Here is a 17,718-nt window from a genome sequence, read left to right on the forward strand (position 1 = left end):
AGATGTGTTTCCGTTTGTTTGTTCAGTAAATAATCCAATCAGTCCACGAGCAAAACCAAACCACTTGGCAACATCTCTTAGTGCGCTCCTGATAGCATCAGAATTGATCACACGGATTCCAAAGCGTTTTTTCACAGGGAACCGCGAGCACAGCCAGATCGCAAAAGTTGAACAATACTGCCCCCTTGTGTAATTTTCGACATCACCAGCGAAGACAGGACAATATGAATCTGAATACATTTTAGTATTGAAGCAAATGGAAAACGTGATTTTGATTAATTTATATTAGGCTTGTTTTCTTAAATTTGACCTGTTTGAAACTGTTTGTCTGCGTGTGGGAAGGGGCGAAAGAAAGTTAAACTTACGACAGAAGGTTGACGATTATTTAATTTGTCACAGAAAAATAAGACAATATAAAAGACAACGTGAATAAGACGTGTTGAATATGAGCATAGAGGCAAATTAAACGCGTTTTTTAGTCAAGCATTTCATAATAATGCATGTGGTCACTACAAAGCTAAATGTTCTTATCAAAAATAATCTGGCAGAGCAAAGACAATAAAACAATCTCAGGAGATAAATACAAGTGTGTCCCACGAAGTGCTAAGTGGTCTTCAGACTGAGCCCTGAAGAATGGTGGGGATATTTTTCTTCCTTATTCGAATCATCTTCATAACACGATCTGTGCAACACAAACAAAAGGTGACCCAATCAAAACTGATCAAATGTGCTAAGCACCACACAAATGTCAAAGTTGATAGGTAAGCAGATCTGCAGTCAGATACATGTTGGAAAATTTTGGGGTATGTATGTATATATATATATATATATATATATATATATATATATATATATATATATATATATATATATATATATATATATATATATATATATATATATATATATATATATATATATATATATATATATATACAATTTTGTGACAGTATAGTATACTAAATAACAAGATAAAAAAAATAATAAATCATTCTAAAGAAAAAAAGGAAAATACCCTTTCGGCTTTTAATGCACTTCCTGATACAGTGTCGACGGTGTTTGAAGTTGTTGTTGTTCCCTCCACAGCCGCTGTACAGGAACTCGTGACACCTCCTGGTCTTAGGTTCGTAAGCAAACCTGCGCACGCTGCCGTCGCACGATCCTATGTCCACAGGAGCGGAGCAGGCGTCTACAAGTCACGAAAGACATTTCTCCTCATATTTTGCATTATAGGCAATTCATTTCAGAATCATCACACATTTGTTAAATATCGGTGTGCTAACTTAAAGGTGTAAAAATGTATGGATCCTGGTTAACGGCTGTGCACGAATGTGATGTTACCACCACAAGAGGGCAGTGTTTTATAATGGAAAAAAAACATGGTTTGCTGATTGGCAAATCCGGGGCAATCTGTCATGTATTTTAAACCAGCCAAATTAAAGCTATCGTGTTTGAAACATTTTTTATCTGTTTATATACTTGTATTATGCAACATCATTGCTCTGTAAAAAACAAATATAGACACAGAAGATAAATAACACATTTTCACTTCATTAAAAATTACCAACATTTATCTTTTTATTAGATAACATGTTTTTGAGTGAAATATGTTCTGTATTAATATTTTATATAATTCTCTCGCCATTTCGGTCAAGAGGAAATGACGTCAGAACCACAGAACGTAAATTTGAGTCTGCCTGGTTTGTTCAAAAGTTGGTTCAAGACATCAAGCGTGCAGAGCCATCTAAGTGCTCTCGCCAGCCACCGATATATGTAGAAGACTTGAGCTCTGCAAGCTAACGGCAAAATTATGCTAGAGAACGTACTGAACTCTGTCAGACTCGTACATTAAAATGCCATATATATATATATATATATATATATATATATATATATATATATATATATATATATATATATATATATATATATATATATATATATAAACACACACACACACACACACATCAACAAAGGGATGGTACCTTGTGGATGGTCCAGATCTGTGTTGTTCATTTGGACCACAGCCATGTCGACTGTGTGCTCACCTGAGAACCACACATATATACATATACATTGATGGGTAGCTTTGTGTCGGGGACCAACCGAAATGTAACGTATTTTTAATCTTTGTTTTTAAAAAATAAGTGCCATTGTAAAATATTTTGCAACTTGAATGTGAAGCGATGCGATGTCTTACCAGTTAAGACGGTTGGTTGCACATCAATGACTCCTCTGGCACTGGTCTGGAGTTCAACACTTTCTATATCAGGCCAAAAAAAAATACACACACACAACCTGGACAAGGAGCAAGCTTCAACATTTTTTTTTACAAGTGCTACAGACACAAATCAAGAAATAAAATAATAAAAAGAAAATCAAAAGGTTTTCTGTGTATTTTTAGTGGTAAGGCCAGGAGAATTGGTCACAGCCCGAAGCCTTTGCCCCCACCCCCCACCCCGCATTTTAGCTGATAAATTACTTCTTTGCAGGGCCTCAGTCTGGAGTAATTGAAGGCGTCTTGAAATCATTTAAATGCTAAATGATTTAGGAATTGCCATTCCATGCTCCGCTTTAATATGTCAGCATCCTTTGATGTCATCATCTCTTTTCCTTTCCTGGCCCTGTTATATAACATTGACGCAAATCATGCAGTGCAAGTCAAGAAGATGACGTACCTGACGTTTGACATTTGGCCTGGCATTCAGCCAGGCTGCGGAAATTGTTGGCGTTGCCAAAGCAGCCGCCGTAAGAGAAGCGTTTACATTGCCGACTGTCGCCGTCAAAGAAATAACGCGTCAGCAGGGCACGACATGGACCTTCCGCTTGGGCTAAGTGACATGGATTTTTATCACCTAGCAAAACAAGACAAGCAAATTCTTAGAAGGGGAGCTGTCACAACAATCCTGCTGTGCCTGGATTTGCATGAAAAGTGACAACAATCGTTTTTTTTTGTTTTTTTTCCTGGCACCAAAGTGTCATGATTTGAATATGTCATGACAGATTCAGAAAACACACGCACACACACAGTCAGAGATCATCAGACCGGAAACAAACCTCTTCCTAATGTGGAGAAAAATACATCAAACCAACAAACGTTTTTGTACATGAATGGAGCTACCAATGCTTTTTTAGACCGGAAAACTCATTCAAGCAAAAGCCTTTTGAAAAAAATCTGATAGCCAATAATAAATCAAATTTAATTTAGTATAGCAGGCATAGTCAGTAGTATAGTAGTTAGCATCGTAAATTAGTTATTCAAATCAAGATAATTTCACAGGAGATTCTGCTGACCCTGACCACTCGCCACTTTAGATTTTTGTTTGAAACTAAAACAAAGGTAAGTGCAATTCTACCATTTTAGCTCACGACATGTTTACATTTTTGTTGAAATGTTTAAGAGTTTTTTGTGAATCTGGGACTTTCACAAAAAAAAAAAATTCAGAGTTTCACAAAAAAAATTGTATGTTGCTTAAGATAAAATAACTGGTTGCCTGCCAACCGCAGGGCACACAGAGACGAACATTCACACTCACAAACACACCAGGGCAATTTGGCGTGTTCAACATACCTACCAACAATATGCAAATTTCGTTCAAGGAGCACTCACCTGAGACAAGGCACGTTTCTTGGCATGCCTCCAGGGATCGGAAGTTATTGGCGTTTCCTCCGCAGCCGCCATATTGAAAGAGCTCACAATGTCCCGTGTCCACGTTGAAGAAGTACTTGTCCCTCAAGGCCCTGCAGGGCCCCGGGTCCGCCTTTAGGGCGCATAGCTCATTGAAGATGAAAAGCTCGGGTTGAGCTCCTATCTCTGGAGAAAAAAAAAACAAAACAAAAAAGTCCTTCATTATAAAGTGGCCGGAAAGTGGACATACAATGAGAAGATGGAATCCAAAAGTTGTCAAAGCAAGAAATGTCACAATGTTTGAAAAGTAAGAAAAAATGGCACATCAGCAGAGAATGAAGCATTTCTGCTTTAGCTGCCACGATGGGATTAATATGTTCCACGCTCAATAATTGTCCTCATTGTGCAAAGTATGATGGGTAATTGGGCCGCAATGAATGCATTGTGCGACAAGAGTCGCATTATTCATAACTGCCCCAAAATTAGCCCTTGGCAATTACTCTTTCAGCATATTAATTCAATGGGAATTTGGCGCTGAGAAAATAAATCCGCTTGTAAAATGTGAAACACACGTTCCCCAACATTCATTGACTTTTCTTGACGGTTAGTATATATAAAAAAAAGAAAAAGAACATGACTGCAATATGTCGAAGAAAATGACAAAAAAATAGTCAAAATATTGCACAAGGCTTAAACTAAAACTGTCATGAATGAATATAAATGACATGCATAAATGAATTTGCCATTACTTTTACCATTGTTGAAAATGTATGTGGCATCGGAAGGGAAAGAGCAAATTCTTTCTAATATGCTATTTACTTTTTTGCCTTAACATATTGTGTCACTCGTAACTTTAAAAAACAGTTGGACAGATGCAAAATGTATCCCACAATGGAACCTTTTATGAACAATCCAAAGCAATAAAAAGGAATATTTGCTAAACACATGCCTTCAAAATAAAAGCATGTTAATATAACTACAGAACTTCCCATCAAAGGGGAAGACAGAAAGACGACAGTAGGGAGCTGAAATTTCATCTATATGGTGAGCCAACCATTGGCTAAAATACCACAAGAATGATGTAAAGGAAAGACCAAACATAGTCAAAATAACGCACAAGGGTTAAGTAAATCTGAAAAGTTGCTGAGTAATCATATGCTTGGAGACATTTCAGCAAAATTATGATCAGCTTCCATTTTAACGGCTACAAATGGCCATTGTTGCCATAGGCATGGGCCCTCAGTGCCCCCTGTATTTCACTTTGCTCTCTTATTAGTTTTTTTTTAACCGAAACGCTGCTTTTCATCATGCGACCCTAAAGGAACGGCTTGAAAAGTTTGGAAATGAAGTTTACCTTCTTGCGAGGTACACAAGGAGACAAATAGTGTGCCGAGCGCGAGCAAAGCGGTTACCAAGGGAACGAGAGCCGCCAGACTTCAATTGATGACCTTGGACTTGGGGGTGGCACTCATCAAATCCTCCCAATCTAACCTTTTGCCTGACTTGTGGAATTGGTGGGATGAGGCCCCGCAGAGACTTTGCTGATAAATGCTGGGCTTGGGCATCTCTGGCACATACAGGAAAGTCCATGGCGCACTGCTCTGCTGTCTCATTTCGCACACGTAAACAAGTTGCCCTGCTAGATCTCAGCCATGGCAACAACACCAAAATTGGTTTCTCTCTCAAAATAAGTTCTGAACTAACTGAGAAAAGAGTACACATTATTGGCAAAGGTTAAAGGCTGGAAAAGACTGAAGGGAAATTACTATTATTATTATTTTTAACCAAACTGAAATGTTTGGGCTACACAGATAAAATGTGATTTGATTTGATTCCTATTAAATGGAATATAACAACATTTGTAGCTTTTTCTCATTGTTCAAAATCTTATCCCTTTCAACTTTATAAAAGCACCACTTACCCTGAGGATTTAAACTTTATAGTAATGCGCAATAAATATTACAAATGATAATACCGCTGAAGAATGCTGTATCTTTATCTTAGCAACGAAATGAAATTGGACCTGCAAGCATATGGAAATTGTGGCTAGAAGGGGACACTATATAAAATCTTGCCTAAGCCCGGCCTTCATTTTGTGTTATTTATATGTAATCCTGTGAATTTTAAAAAGGTAGTATGAATACTTTTGTTTTTGTTGACTCACGATTATGGACCAGACTATGATCTTCTATGATACTGTTGCTGTGAAAAACCAAAATAAAATTTAAAAAAATACTAATAAGCTTGAAGTTCACCTTCAGAAAAAACATCATAGCAAAAAATATTCCTCCTCGCACTCCAATGTGGCCCCTCAAGACCTCTTTGGAAAATAGCCTTAAAGCGTCTTAAATCCAGGTGTACAAGAGCCTTTGAGCAACTGATACACTCCAAAGTGCATTCTGGCATATTTTTGGAGAGAAAGTTGTACTGGTTGGAAATTGTACCGTAGTTAATGATAAGGAGTGTAGCGGCACCGGCGGCTTGAAATAGCTTCTTACTGCTCATCAGTGGCCTTTTTACAGCTGCTCTGTCAATTCCAGGCACCAACCTCACACATAACTCTCCTCACTACATCTTTTTGGGAACAAACAAACTGCTTGTTTTTCTTTAAACTGTGCGATAATTGTCTTGAAATGTCAAGCTTTCGCATTTTATTCCCAGCTATTTCTGTTAGGTAGGAACAAACTGCCTCATTTGACTCATCTTTAAAACTAAACTTTGTCTGAGACTTGTATCTGTACAGACACAAGAAACAGGAGAGTTGGAGTCAAGACCTTACCAACCGAGACCAAGAAATTATTGAGACTAGAACAAAATATTTGGAGTTTCAGACCGAGGCAAGACCAAGAATTTAGAAGAAAAGAACATGATGACACCAAGAATTTGGGGGAAGACACTGGGGAAAAAAGTATTGTTTGGAAAAAAAAAAAAAACAATAATGATTTGATGGAATTTTTCCCTCAATAAATAGTCAAGGTATTGGATTGGGACTTTGTATTGTCAGATCTTGGGATATCGCTAGTGCTGAAATTTTAACAACTTCTCTGCCAGCCCAGTTGAGACGGATTTTTAAGTCCTATAGATTTCAATGCTGAGTAAAACTGGATATTTTGCATCTAGAGCCGTCATTGGCAGGTAATGAGTTAAGTTTCCCACATTAAATGCCATATTCATATCATTTGCAACACACTATATAGAAATACACTGTAAGCAGGGATGAATGAACATCGTTTACATTAATGGATTTCAATTGATACAAGCTCCCAAGAAAAATCAAAACTCGCTTCTCGAATTCAGTTTTCATGTTAATTGTGAATAAATATGCTCAAACATACAAAATGCAAGTGTTTGATAAAATGGAATTTGATACCTCCATTTTTCAAGAGCATGTCTTCCCTGCGGCTCCGCACGCAAATCTGAGCATTGCCAAGAGTTAGACACACATACAGGTTGGGATAATGATCTGAGCACAGTGCCAAGAACATGAAGAGCTTCACACGATCTTCACACGGGCAGGTTGAATCCACCTGGGGTCGAGTTCCATCTTGTTCAGCTTCATATGACTCTCAACTTCTTTTCTGATCGTCAGGAGAAACCGGAAAGTGTGTGTGGATTGTGCGTGTATGTGTATATATCACATAATTAAAAAAAAGGATCATTTATGCTATTAATTACTCAACAAATTGTGTTTGACTTCCCGTATAGTGGTAGAATTATATTAAAACGCTAATTCCTGTTTTAACGTTTTTTGGTATCATTTCATCAATTTGCTCAAGGTTATGTTGGATTGAAACAGCTGGTCACTGTAGGGGAAAAAAAAAACAAAAAAAAAGATTAGGGTGCGTCCGTCCAAGCATGTAAGGCAAATTGATCAGACGCGTTCCCTGAGGCAAGTGAACAAAAGGCCGTGGGTGGGTGACTCACAGCTTGTCAAAAGGAGAGCAATGGCGCAACTATGACTATGCTGATACCTTTACCCCACGTGGACATTTCAATAGAACATTGAAGCAACGTTTTTTATTGAACGTGCTCACCATTTTGTGAAGTACACAAATATTTCACCCACACAGACAGAAGGTTTGCACCACCAATGAAGAGAATTCTACTCTGTTTTTATCCTCATTGGCCCTAATCTTTTTCCGTACACATGTCCCTGTTTGCGGTTATAGGAAATGAAACGAGTTCAAAACACTTATCGTTTATATGGATGAGCAGCACGATGTTTACATTTTTTTGGACTTGTTTTCAAAAATTGGTTTCGAACCACAGAATTCTACTTCTACTACCAGTGGTGTGATGTTCACGAATGAATCGAGTTTTTTGAATTGCTCCTCGCTGTGAACGATGGGACCTGAGTCTTTGTAAAGAGCTGTTTTAAATGTAAAACCGGCTGGCAACCGGTTCAGGTTGTCCCCCCCGCACTGCCCAAAGTCAGTTGGGATAAGCACCCGCTAGCCTGCGACCCTTGTGAGCATAAGTGGCTCTAGAAAATAGATGGATGGAAGGAAGTTTTTTAACTATAACTATAGAGTACTTTAACTCAAAAACAGTTCAAATTAACCATTTGTACATTGTATGGTCCAGGGGGATCCCGTGCAGTAAAAAGAAAAAAAAAAAGTTTTTTGGGCTTGAGGCAGCCACCATCCACAATTCAGGCTAAGCTCCCCGGTACCCCTTCGTTCACAAATCTTTTCCTGGTCCGCCTCTGAGTTCCAGACCTAGCAAGTAAAATGTAGTGCTGTCACTGTGTACAAGTGTGCAAAGGGACAATATTACCTATCATTTTAAATGGATTTGAAACAATTGAAATGAAGGATTAATCCATGGCCAAAGTCTCTGACTTTTCATGTAATAATAGGCCATTTCTCCATTTCTTGGCTGATTTGTTTTAACATTGTAAACAATGATCGAATATCTGTCTAAACATCGACTCTCTTCAATCCATATGTATGCCGAATGAGCGAACTGAGGAGTTAAGAAAGCGCACCGTTGCAAATAACATCTTTGGGGTAACAATTTGACCGTGTAATTCCATCTGCAAAATAATTTTCCACTATAAATCCCGAGGCAACGGACTCCAGGTGAGCTGATGACTCACATTTCGGAGTCAGAAGCACTTATTCCATGAGCGCCAAGAGGATCTTTGCCAAGTTCAATACAACAAATGGTTATTTCAAACGAACCGTCTTCACCCTCGGCTCATCGTGTGCGGAAATAATCGTTATGGTAAACTGCAGTTGAAATTTTAAATGGCGCAAGTGGTATTGAAATAGTACCCCCGTTCAAATTCATTATGAATTTTAATACGGTGTGGAGCGTGGGCGAGTTCTCGGGCCCCTCTTTGTATTCTTTGCCAGAGTGCTGACAAGACAAAGAATACATAACCTTCTTAGTCGAGGGATTATTTGCACTCTCAGCTAAAGCACTGACAGCCTGTAACCCATCGCAAATCATATGGTGTTCATATTTACATCATCAAGCAAGCTGTTAGACAGATACACCCAAACGGGCTCCTGGGGGCCAGTATCGATGCAACGTATTGGTAGTCAAGGAGGCCAAAAACCAATACTCATTTTATGTAAAAGGTGGGAAAAAAATTGGCAAACTTTTTAAATAGACAAATAGCAACTCTTTACTTGGTTACAAATGTTTCTTTTCAAATTTGGTACTTTTTAAGTGTGTGTTTAATTGTGCATGTATTTATTTAAACATTTTGACGAAAAAATGTCTCAAAAAAGTGAAAAGAAAACTAACAAGTGCCGTAACTTCCAATTTTCCATTTAATTTTGTTTTGTTTTTAGCAGACATCTTTGTTTGAAAGATCACGCAAAGGATGTCTTGAAGTTCAAATGAAACAAAAGCATAAATACCCATTAGTTTTCTACACTAAGTAATACATATAAATACATCTTGTGGCTGGGAACATGAGCGAGGGCTTCCCTGAAGGCAAGGATGACACTTCAGCAACGTGCACAAACAGGCCGACAAGTCTTTGATCCACCAAGCATGACGCTAAGTCAACTGAGCTTCAGTTGCTTGCACGTATGAGGACTGTCACAGTCCCCTGAAAGATCCCACGATATTTGCCAGTGGTCCTCAAACATTTGTCAATGATGCAGCTACCTCTGAAGTATTTTTGTCAGCTGAGTACACCCTACCCAAATTGCTTCATTAATGTCAAAGTCCATCTGTTTAAAATTGAACAAATCAAAGCATACATTTTGCAAAGGAGTCACTAGGCCACAATTCAGGAGTAAGTCAATTCATTACGCAATTAATTTGCTCTTGAGTAAAATGCATGAAATTTGATTTGCTGGAAAAAACGTATTAAATAATCAAATGCTTTCAGGTACACTCACGAATACTCATACCCTATTGGAGAACTGCTGGAGTAGAAAATACATGTTTATACAGTTATTCTTTTCACTGAGTACTGCAAATTGTACAGAAAATTGTTTCACAAATGACAAAGCACATTAATATACAACCTAACAAAATAAAGCAATATGTTGCTTCATGTTCCAATTAATTTTTTCTCTTAATTTGAAAAGTAATACGCAGTGTTCCTGTTAGATTTGCTGACACCTGCATCAACTCTACAGAAATCTAATGTAACCCCTAAAGTGCCTTCTTGTAGCCCCGGGTGCTCTCGTACGCCCGTTTGAGAAGCGCTGATATACACCATATTACCAAGTATGATGCCGATTGTATAGCTTTCAAAGAGAATTTAAAAAAAAAAAAAAAAGAACAACCTTCTTGGGAGCTGCAGGCAAATCTTGTTAATTATCTAAAAGGCATGTGCCTGGCATTCATTTTTAATCAGCGGCCCGATGTTGACATGGCAATTGCGCAGGGAGCAAAGACGGCACCGAGCGGAGTAAATTGTTGCGGCACGGATCGAGAGCCATTTGTTCCCATCAAATCAGATTTAACAGTTTGTTTTTACTCCTTGCAAGCCACGGAAGAGTCTTATCTTGTTCTTATTGGAAAAGGTAAACAAGGGCCTCTCCCTTTACAACGGTATTACATCTCATTGCTCAACGGCAAGCAAGCCTCGTTATCCCAATCCCGCATTGTCATGACGACAAAAATGCAAGAACAAGAAACCCCTGCAGTAGGTTTCTTGTTCTCGGCTGCAATGCTTCAGTACCACAGATGCCATAGTTGCAACAATCATTTTCCACAATATTGAAGCCCAAGGCAAAAAAAATAAATGCAACTCAACTGCACGTATGATTATAACACGTGTATTACACGTTACAAAGTAAGACATGCTGCCAAGTCAAGATTTCCCATTACAGAACATAAAGTGAATTATTCATTGGACCGTATGAAACAATTAAATAAAACAAGAAAAAAAAAGGCTAACTGGCAATCGTCATTATCAGGCAATACAATAGATTAAAGGCTGGTTCTACTGTTTGGGTGAAAACAACGTTTCACAAATCAAAGGTCCTAAACCATCTTTAACTGATGTACACCCCGTGACCAGTAAACAAGTAGGCCCAAATCAACACAAAACATTTTAGATGAAAAAAAGGAAAAACGTGCATAGCCTTCAGTTATATTATCACTTTTTTTTTTTTTTTTAATATTCGGCAACTCGAGAAGATGGATTATGTAACATTATGTGTTTTATTCTTGCCTCATCTGCTGGAAACTTGCACTGCTAAGAACAATGTGCATCAGAATAAATCTTAATATTATAAAAGCATGGAACATTTTGTAAAGGAATCACTCTAACACAGTTTAGCCATATGTGGCTTCATGTTCCAATGAATTTGTTCTTCATTTGAAAGAAAATCTGCTGTTCCTGTCACAGCATTAAATATTTTTTTTAAATGAGTTACATTTGCCGATAGCTGCAGAAACTGTTGTAAAAGCTCAAGTACCCCTTGAAGTGCCTTCATGTCCCCTCATTTGACAATCACTGGCATATATTGTGCTCCTGAAAACAGCCAATACACGATTTTATGAAAGACATGGCTGTCAAAGCAAGTTTTCTCATTCTAGTAGGCAACATACACAGTAGTTATCACACAGTGAAAAAAAGCCTGTCAATGCTTTCCTTATCAACATGTCAGTGTCTTGAGGCCTCATTTTGTTGTCAAGTCCAAGATTTCAAAAAGAACGACTGCTTCGGTTTGTAACATGGTCATCAAAGACACGCGCGTTGTTGTGAGGCATTATGTTGTCTTGCAGTGTGCTAGAAATTAATTTTAATCGCTTCTGCTTGCAATTTCCATGCACAAAGTGCAATCACTTCAAACGGAATGCTTCTGTATTTTTTGATGTCATGACTCTGAGCAGTTTGATGAGAACACCGTGATGATTTAGCTCCCTGCAACGGAGATATTACATTTTCATAGCGCTTGGTCACACGGCGTCGCGTCGATGCGAGACAATTAAGCCTGCGTGGCAAGCGCTGCCTGAGACGCTATTGTGCGTGAATGATCATGGCTCAGCTAATTTTCCACAAGACGATACAGATTAGTGGGAAGAAGGCCCCAAATAGGCTTGGTGCCATGGAGATGATTAGAGATGCTGAAGTAAAAGGCCAAAGTTCAAATAAATGAACAAGGAGAGAGCGAGAGAGAGAGAGAAAATCAGCACGGAGAAAGCAATCTTCTTATTTTCATTAGAGGGACGGCTATTAGCGGCTAATGGAGATGGCCAGGTCGAGGTGAAACATAAAAAGAGACGTGCACGCAAGGAGCAAACTTTGTCTAGTATATCTTTTCAGTCTAAGACTTTATTGTCACACTGTAAAAAGATTAATTGGTGCTGCAAAAGACATTCAAAGTTGTAAAACTCAAAACCACAATTTGCAATTATGCTATATTAGCCAACTTCAGGGGGAAACTGCACATCATCAGTTCTAAAAACATTTTATGCACTTCTTAAAAGGCAAAGTATAACTAACATTTTCTTGACCACGAGGGATGTTGGACAGTGGATGCCACTTTTCTTCAGCCTGTTAATCAGCACGAGCACACGATTTTTGAGTAGACTGATAATGATACCAAAACCACTAGTAGTTTTAACGCAACATCTGGAAATAATGACCATTTTAAAGACAGAGTTTGTTTTAAGAACCACATAAGCATTTAGAGACAACTTAAAATTGCCCAAGTCCTCTGATTTCAAAGAGGACTCTTTAAGTCCTCCAAAAGCAGCAGCCGACTTGTTTTTTATTTTTTTTTTTTATTTGTGTGTTCAGTATTTCATGACGCCCAATGATGAATACATGTTAAAAACGACAGACTAAAGCCTTGTCTACATAAAACCGGCTTATTTGCACCTGCATAATCTCCTCCTCTTCGTTGTTGTTTGTTTATTTAAAGAAATAGTGTGTATACAAATCCGGCGCAGTGCAGTTTCCATGACTTACAAGCATGCCAAATAGTTCGGCGGCAGTAGTGTCATTTTTTTAGTGCCAGTTTTTAAGAACCCACGTGTAGACAAGACCAGTATTTTGTCAGTCATTTTAATCAGTCACCACCTGTCATCGTCACCATTATGGCTGCGACTCAAGCACCCAAGAGTGTCACCAGACCCTATATTAGCCAATGATTAAAAAAAATAATAATACCAGGTAATAAAAGTAAAAGTAGTATATCACTTTCGATAATTATCCTCAGACATGTCAAACGTAATTAGAAATAAGTCCCTAAATTTACTTTTAAGTGTCTTTTAAAAAACGTTTCTAGCAGAGGATATTTTAGTCTCACCTTCAGTACTGTTATGACTTAATTTATACTCAGATGAATCCATTCGACTGCAGGAGAGAGCAATTTGGCTTGACAAAGATCATCTCTCCCTGACTCTATTGGATGCACCTTTGATTAGACGAGCAAATCAATATCGTGGCTCTTCTAAAACAGAGCTTATTGTCCTAATGAGCCAGATGAGAAAAGCGTCCATGCAGCACTTCAACATTCTTGTACATACATACATATTATTACACATTTCATTTTGACAGCAAAATCTGAACACACACAGTATTTCCTGTGGCGATAAAAGTTCATATTGAATTGAGTGAAGGGCAGAGACACACGATATATAAATGTTAAATTACAGGTTGCCTTGCCGATTTAATTGACTTAATTTGGTTGAAATGCTATTTTTTTTCCCATACTTCCATATCCAATTAACGCCAAGAAGCCACCATTGGTCGACAGACGCAAAGAATTTTTTTGTGCACAATTCCTGTCTCTCTTGGTGTGACAAGCCCGAGCGCACACGCTATCTCCCTCACGAGGCTCATCTCCTTACCAGATTGCGATTGCGGTCTGACTTTTATCAGGAGCCCGAAGAATCCAGATTGACAAATTTCATGCCCATAACCAATTTCCCTGCAGCCACTGCGGTTATACATTTGCCTGCTGAATGTGATTAATAAATAATGTGAAAATGTGTTGGACTATATATTTAATGGATGTTGTTCTAAAACAAGTTATTTACCAATTCATCACGCACACTGCTGGAAAATGTACTATGCACACACGTTGCAGTTTACGTTTTGTGTTTTCAACCATCTGCTAGGCTGTCACTGTTTCAGTCAACTGGCAGGTAAATGATGTAATGTTTGTGTCACATTAAGTTCAGTCGTCCCACGCAAAAATGTCGGGCTGAGCTTGCTTTTCTTACAGTGTTTGAAAACTAGCAAAAAAAAACACTTTATTGTTTGCCAGTCAAGTGTGCGAAAAAAAATTGTTTGCCTGAATTTAGCTTTAGGGAGATTTTCCAGTAACAACAGGAGACTTGGCCAAATCCCAAAAAACTTGTTTTGGGAGTAGCAACCAAGATATCGGATTGGAAGCCTCCCCGCTGCGTTTGAATTTCAGCATGTCGGGCCAAGATATCCGCAAGCTTCGGCAAGCTCTTGACCCATATACACAGAGGGAAAAAAAATAAAATAAGCAAGACCATTCTAATTTCAGTTGTCTTGACTGCAGCCCACTTAGGCACTGTACCTACAAAGAAATCTACCGCTACTAAAAAGCCAGGCGGATGAGACAGGCCAAGTTCTATTCAGCCTGGGTTGTTAGTGGAAGCTACAGCGTTATTAACACAGGTGGGCAGTCCGTCCGTCCATTACTGACACATGCTCGCTTTCTGACGGGATGCCAAAGAAGCAATCGAACAGAACCGCAAATGAGTGACCCCTTTGACACACGCGAGGGTATCACAGTATTATGGACAGCAGATGAATGGTTTTGGTCCTTTTTTTTTCTTTTTAAAAGCTTCACGAAAGAATCTTGCGGGCCGCAGGTTTTACACCCCCGCATTAAACTGATTGTACATGTAAATATGAACATTAGAAATAGTGAGGGTCGATTGTATTCTTTTCCAAAGTCCAGAATGTGCCATCCATCCAATCATAAACAGCCCAGTTGCAGGCTAATTACCTTTTGACAGCATGACCAGGATACACAGTGTGCAACATTATTCTGAATTGATGGGTCGCTTACACTCACCCTCAGACTTACTGCCTCGCATTTTATGAAGATTCAAATGCTTCACGTCTCCATTTTGTGATGCAGCCCCAGCAAAGGAATGAGGGCTTTTTCTGCCTGAAATGGGATTCCTATTCATCACGCATGTGTGCCAGTGCAAACAGGAGAGAAAAACAACACGGCTGATCCGGCGTACACTCATCAAAATAACAATAAGAAAATGCTGCAAAGCTCCACATGCATGGCTCCCAGCATGGAACATGGGATCGGATTTTGTGGAAACAGTACTTTTGCGTGGGCCTGGGAACAAAACAAAATGAAAAAAATAGCCAGCCACTGTAGCTTATTTACTCTGGGTGTGATGATTTAATTATACTGCTTCTTGTGTTATTGGGCTGAATATGACAATTTTGGTGTCAGGGGATGAGAACGACAAGCTGAAGCAAAACATCGGCGGGACACTTAAAGTGTCGTATTTGTGATCATTTAGCTTTTCACAAATAAAATGTGACTAAGACAACTGTAGTTTTCGGGCCATCTGTGGCCCGAGGCAGAAACTGCATGCAGCATCCAATTACATGGCTTGGGTAAATGAGACAACGTCACAGTGGGACAGCCAGGCGAGTCCATCAAGACGGCGTATCATATGATAGCTCTAATTAGCATCAGTAGGAATAAAAAAGCATCACAGTTGATGATAAAAAGAAAAAGTTGGTGGTAAGGGAGCTCAAGGCTCTCGGTTTCATGTTTTATTTACATGAGAATAAATGAGCTGGGAGAAAAACAGATTCTTAGATATAAACAATTCTACATCGATTCTGACATTTCACTCACCTTTTACACATAAAAATGATTTGAGAGCACGGGTGCAACGGCTAACTGATGATGACATTAATAAATGAGTGTCCATATACTATATTGATACCAGACCAAAAAAAAAAAAGTATTAACAATATATCATTCTACATCCAAAATCTCAGAATTTAATAAATTATTAGCTCATTGATTTGAGTCTATTGTAATGGATGTTTGTTTTTGGTTGATAATTTTTGACTCATTCAAGCCAGCCTTTTAAGTCATCTGTTTCCTGGATGTTTCATGTAAAATTTGTAAATTGAGCAATGATTGGTTGTTACATTAGCCACACTTGATGGCATTGTCAGATGATAGCAGGTAGAAAAAATATGTTTTGAAATGTATTACTTTTATAGGAAAAATCATTTTAGTGGACAAATAAAGACAAAATATTAAACATATTAAACTCCTTTAATTTATTTGGGATTTATTTTATACAACGTCAGTGCATTCTCATGTTTGAGGTTGAATTTGTCACTTTTGTTATGTATTCAAGTAATATTACGGTGAAGTTTCTTCTAATATCTCAAAAAAAAAAAAAAAAAAAAAAGAAAAAGAAAACGCCATGCATCATCCCTGCAGATATTGAATCAGACCTATATCGGTATTGGACAGGAAGTACTCTGAGCTCAGAAGTAAAAAAAAAAAAATTTTGAAAAGTTGTATTGTGATTACTCAATGGCTATTTTTTATTTGCGTGCAAAGTTGTTCCCGGAGCGTGTGCAAGTGGACTTTGGACGCGTCTTGACAATCCCTATATGTACATGTTGGACTGCAGCTCCTACAAGTTTACTAACTGGTTTCAACGCTCAGGAGCTGGAAAGTGAACGATTTGAAGAAAAACCTGCTGTGGTCCGGTCTTATAATTTAACACAGTCAACGTTGTAATGATGGGACAGTCATCATTTTTGTTCAAAACTACGTTTTGGCTCAGAGTTATTGATCCCGGAAGTCCGAATCTATCATTATTTTTCCAACTTTATTTAAATTTCCTTACCTTGCGCGGACGAACCGGAGATCCCCAAAAGGCAGAACCAGGACAGGCAAAATGCGGACAAAACCCAGCGCTCCTCGGCGTCAATGCAGGGAAACATGATTTAGGCTGGCCAATCGCTCGTTCGACAGAGAAGTTGGCGAGAGCTGTCTAGGTAACTTTGGAACAATTGGTGGAATTTACTTGACGTCTGTCAGCTGATGTGGGCGCCTACTTCCGGCTGATGGACCCGCGCCCGATGATATAGTCCAATAAAGCATCAGTCATTTCCTGTCCGGACACCGAAAGGAACACAAGTAAAATGTGATGTCATCGCATTACGCTGATAAGCAGTGCATGGAAAAAAAAAAAAAGAAAATGCCTCTTGGTTTCTATTTCTAATACAGTACGCAAAATAATGGGTGCTTCGAGGCCCTTTTGGGGGGTCTCTGGCACCCCTTCATAGAATCCTATCAATCTGATAATCAAAGTGAAGATTTGGTCTTTTTTTTTTGAGTGTCATTTTTAAACTAGCCATAGATGTGTGTTAAGATTACAGTACTTTGGTGACACATAATATTTTAACCCCCTCTGAAATATGTTTTTGTTGGGGGGGGGGGGGGGGGGGGGGTTGGGGATTATAATATGCCATCTGTGTTTGATTTATTATAATTTAGAACTTTTCAAACTATTGTGTCATAGAAAAAATCTCTTATCAAAAAGAAATAACTTGAATGTTAAAAAAATGTTCACAATAAGTATTCAAAATAAAGGGTGAGACTTCAAAGAGAAATAATCATAAA

The 17,718-nt window shown here is 38.4% G+C and overlaps 1 protein-coding gene across 1 annotated transcript; it reads right to left on the minus strand.

The window, feature by feature from the left end:
• Positions 1-369: 369 nt before the first annotated feature.
• tfpia (tissue factor pathway inhibitor a) lies at positions 370-17,218 on the minus strand. Its single transcript, XM_088415372.1, has 7 exons — positions 16,940-17,218; positions 3,611-3,814; positions 2,679-2,855; positions 2,201-2,263; positions 1,986-2,048; positions 1,016-1,189; positions 370-682 (listed from the first exon to the last, which is right to left on the minus strand). Exons 1-7 carry the CDS (start codon positions 17,034-17,036, stop codon positions 615-617), a joined length of 846 nt encoding a protein of 281 aa, XP_088271498.1. The 5' UTR covers positions 17,037-17,218; the 3' UTR covers positions 370-614.
• Between the last annotated feature and the right edge of the window lie 500 nt (positions 17,219-17,718).

This window comes from Hippichthys cyanospilos, chromosome 5 (genome assembly GCF_059441005.1).
Source record: "Hippichthys cyanospilos isolate Australia breed blue-spotted pipefish chromosome 5, RoL_Hcya_1.0, whole genome shotgun sequence".
In the NCBI taxonomy this organism is placed as follows: domain Eukaryota; kingdom Metazoa; phylum Chordata; class Actinopteri; order Syngnathiformes; family Syngnathidae; genus Hippichthys; species Hippichthys cyanospilos.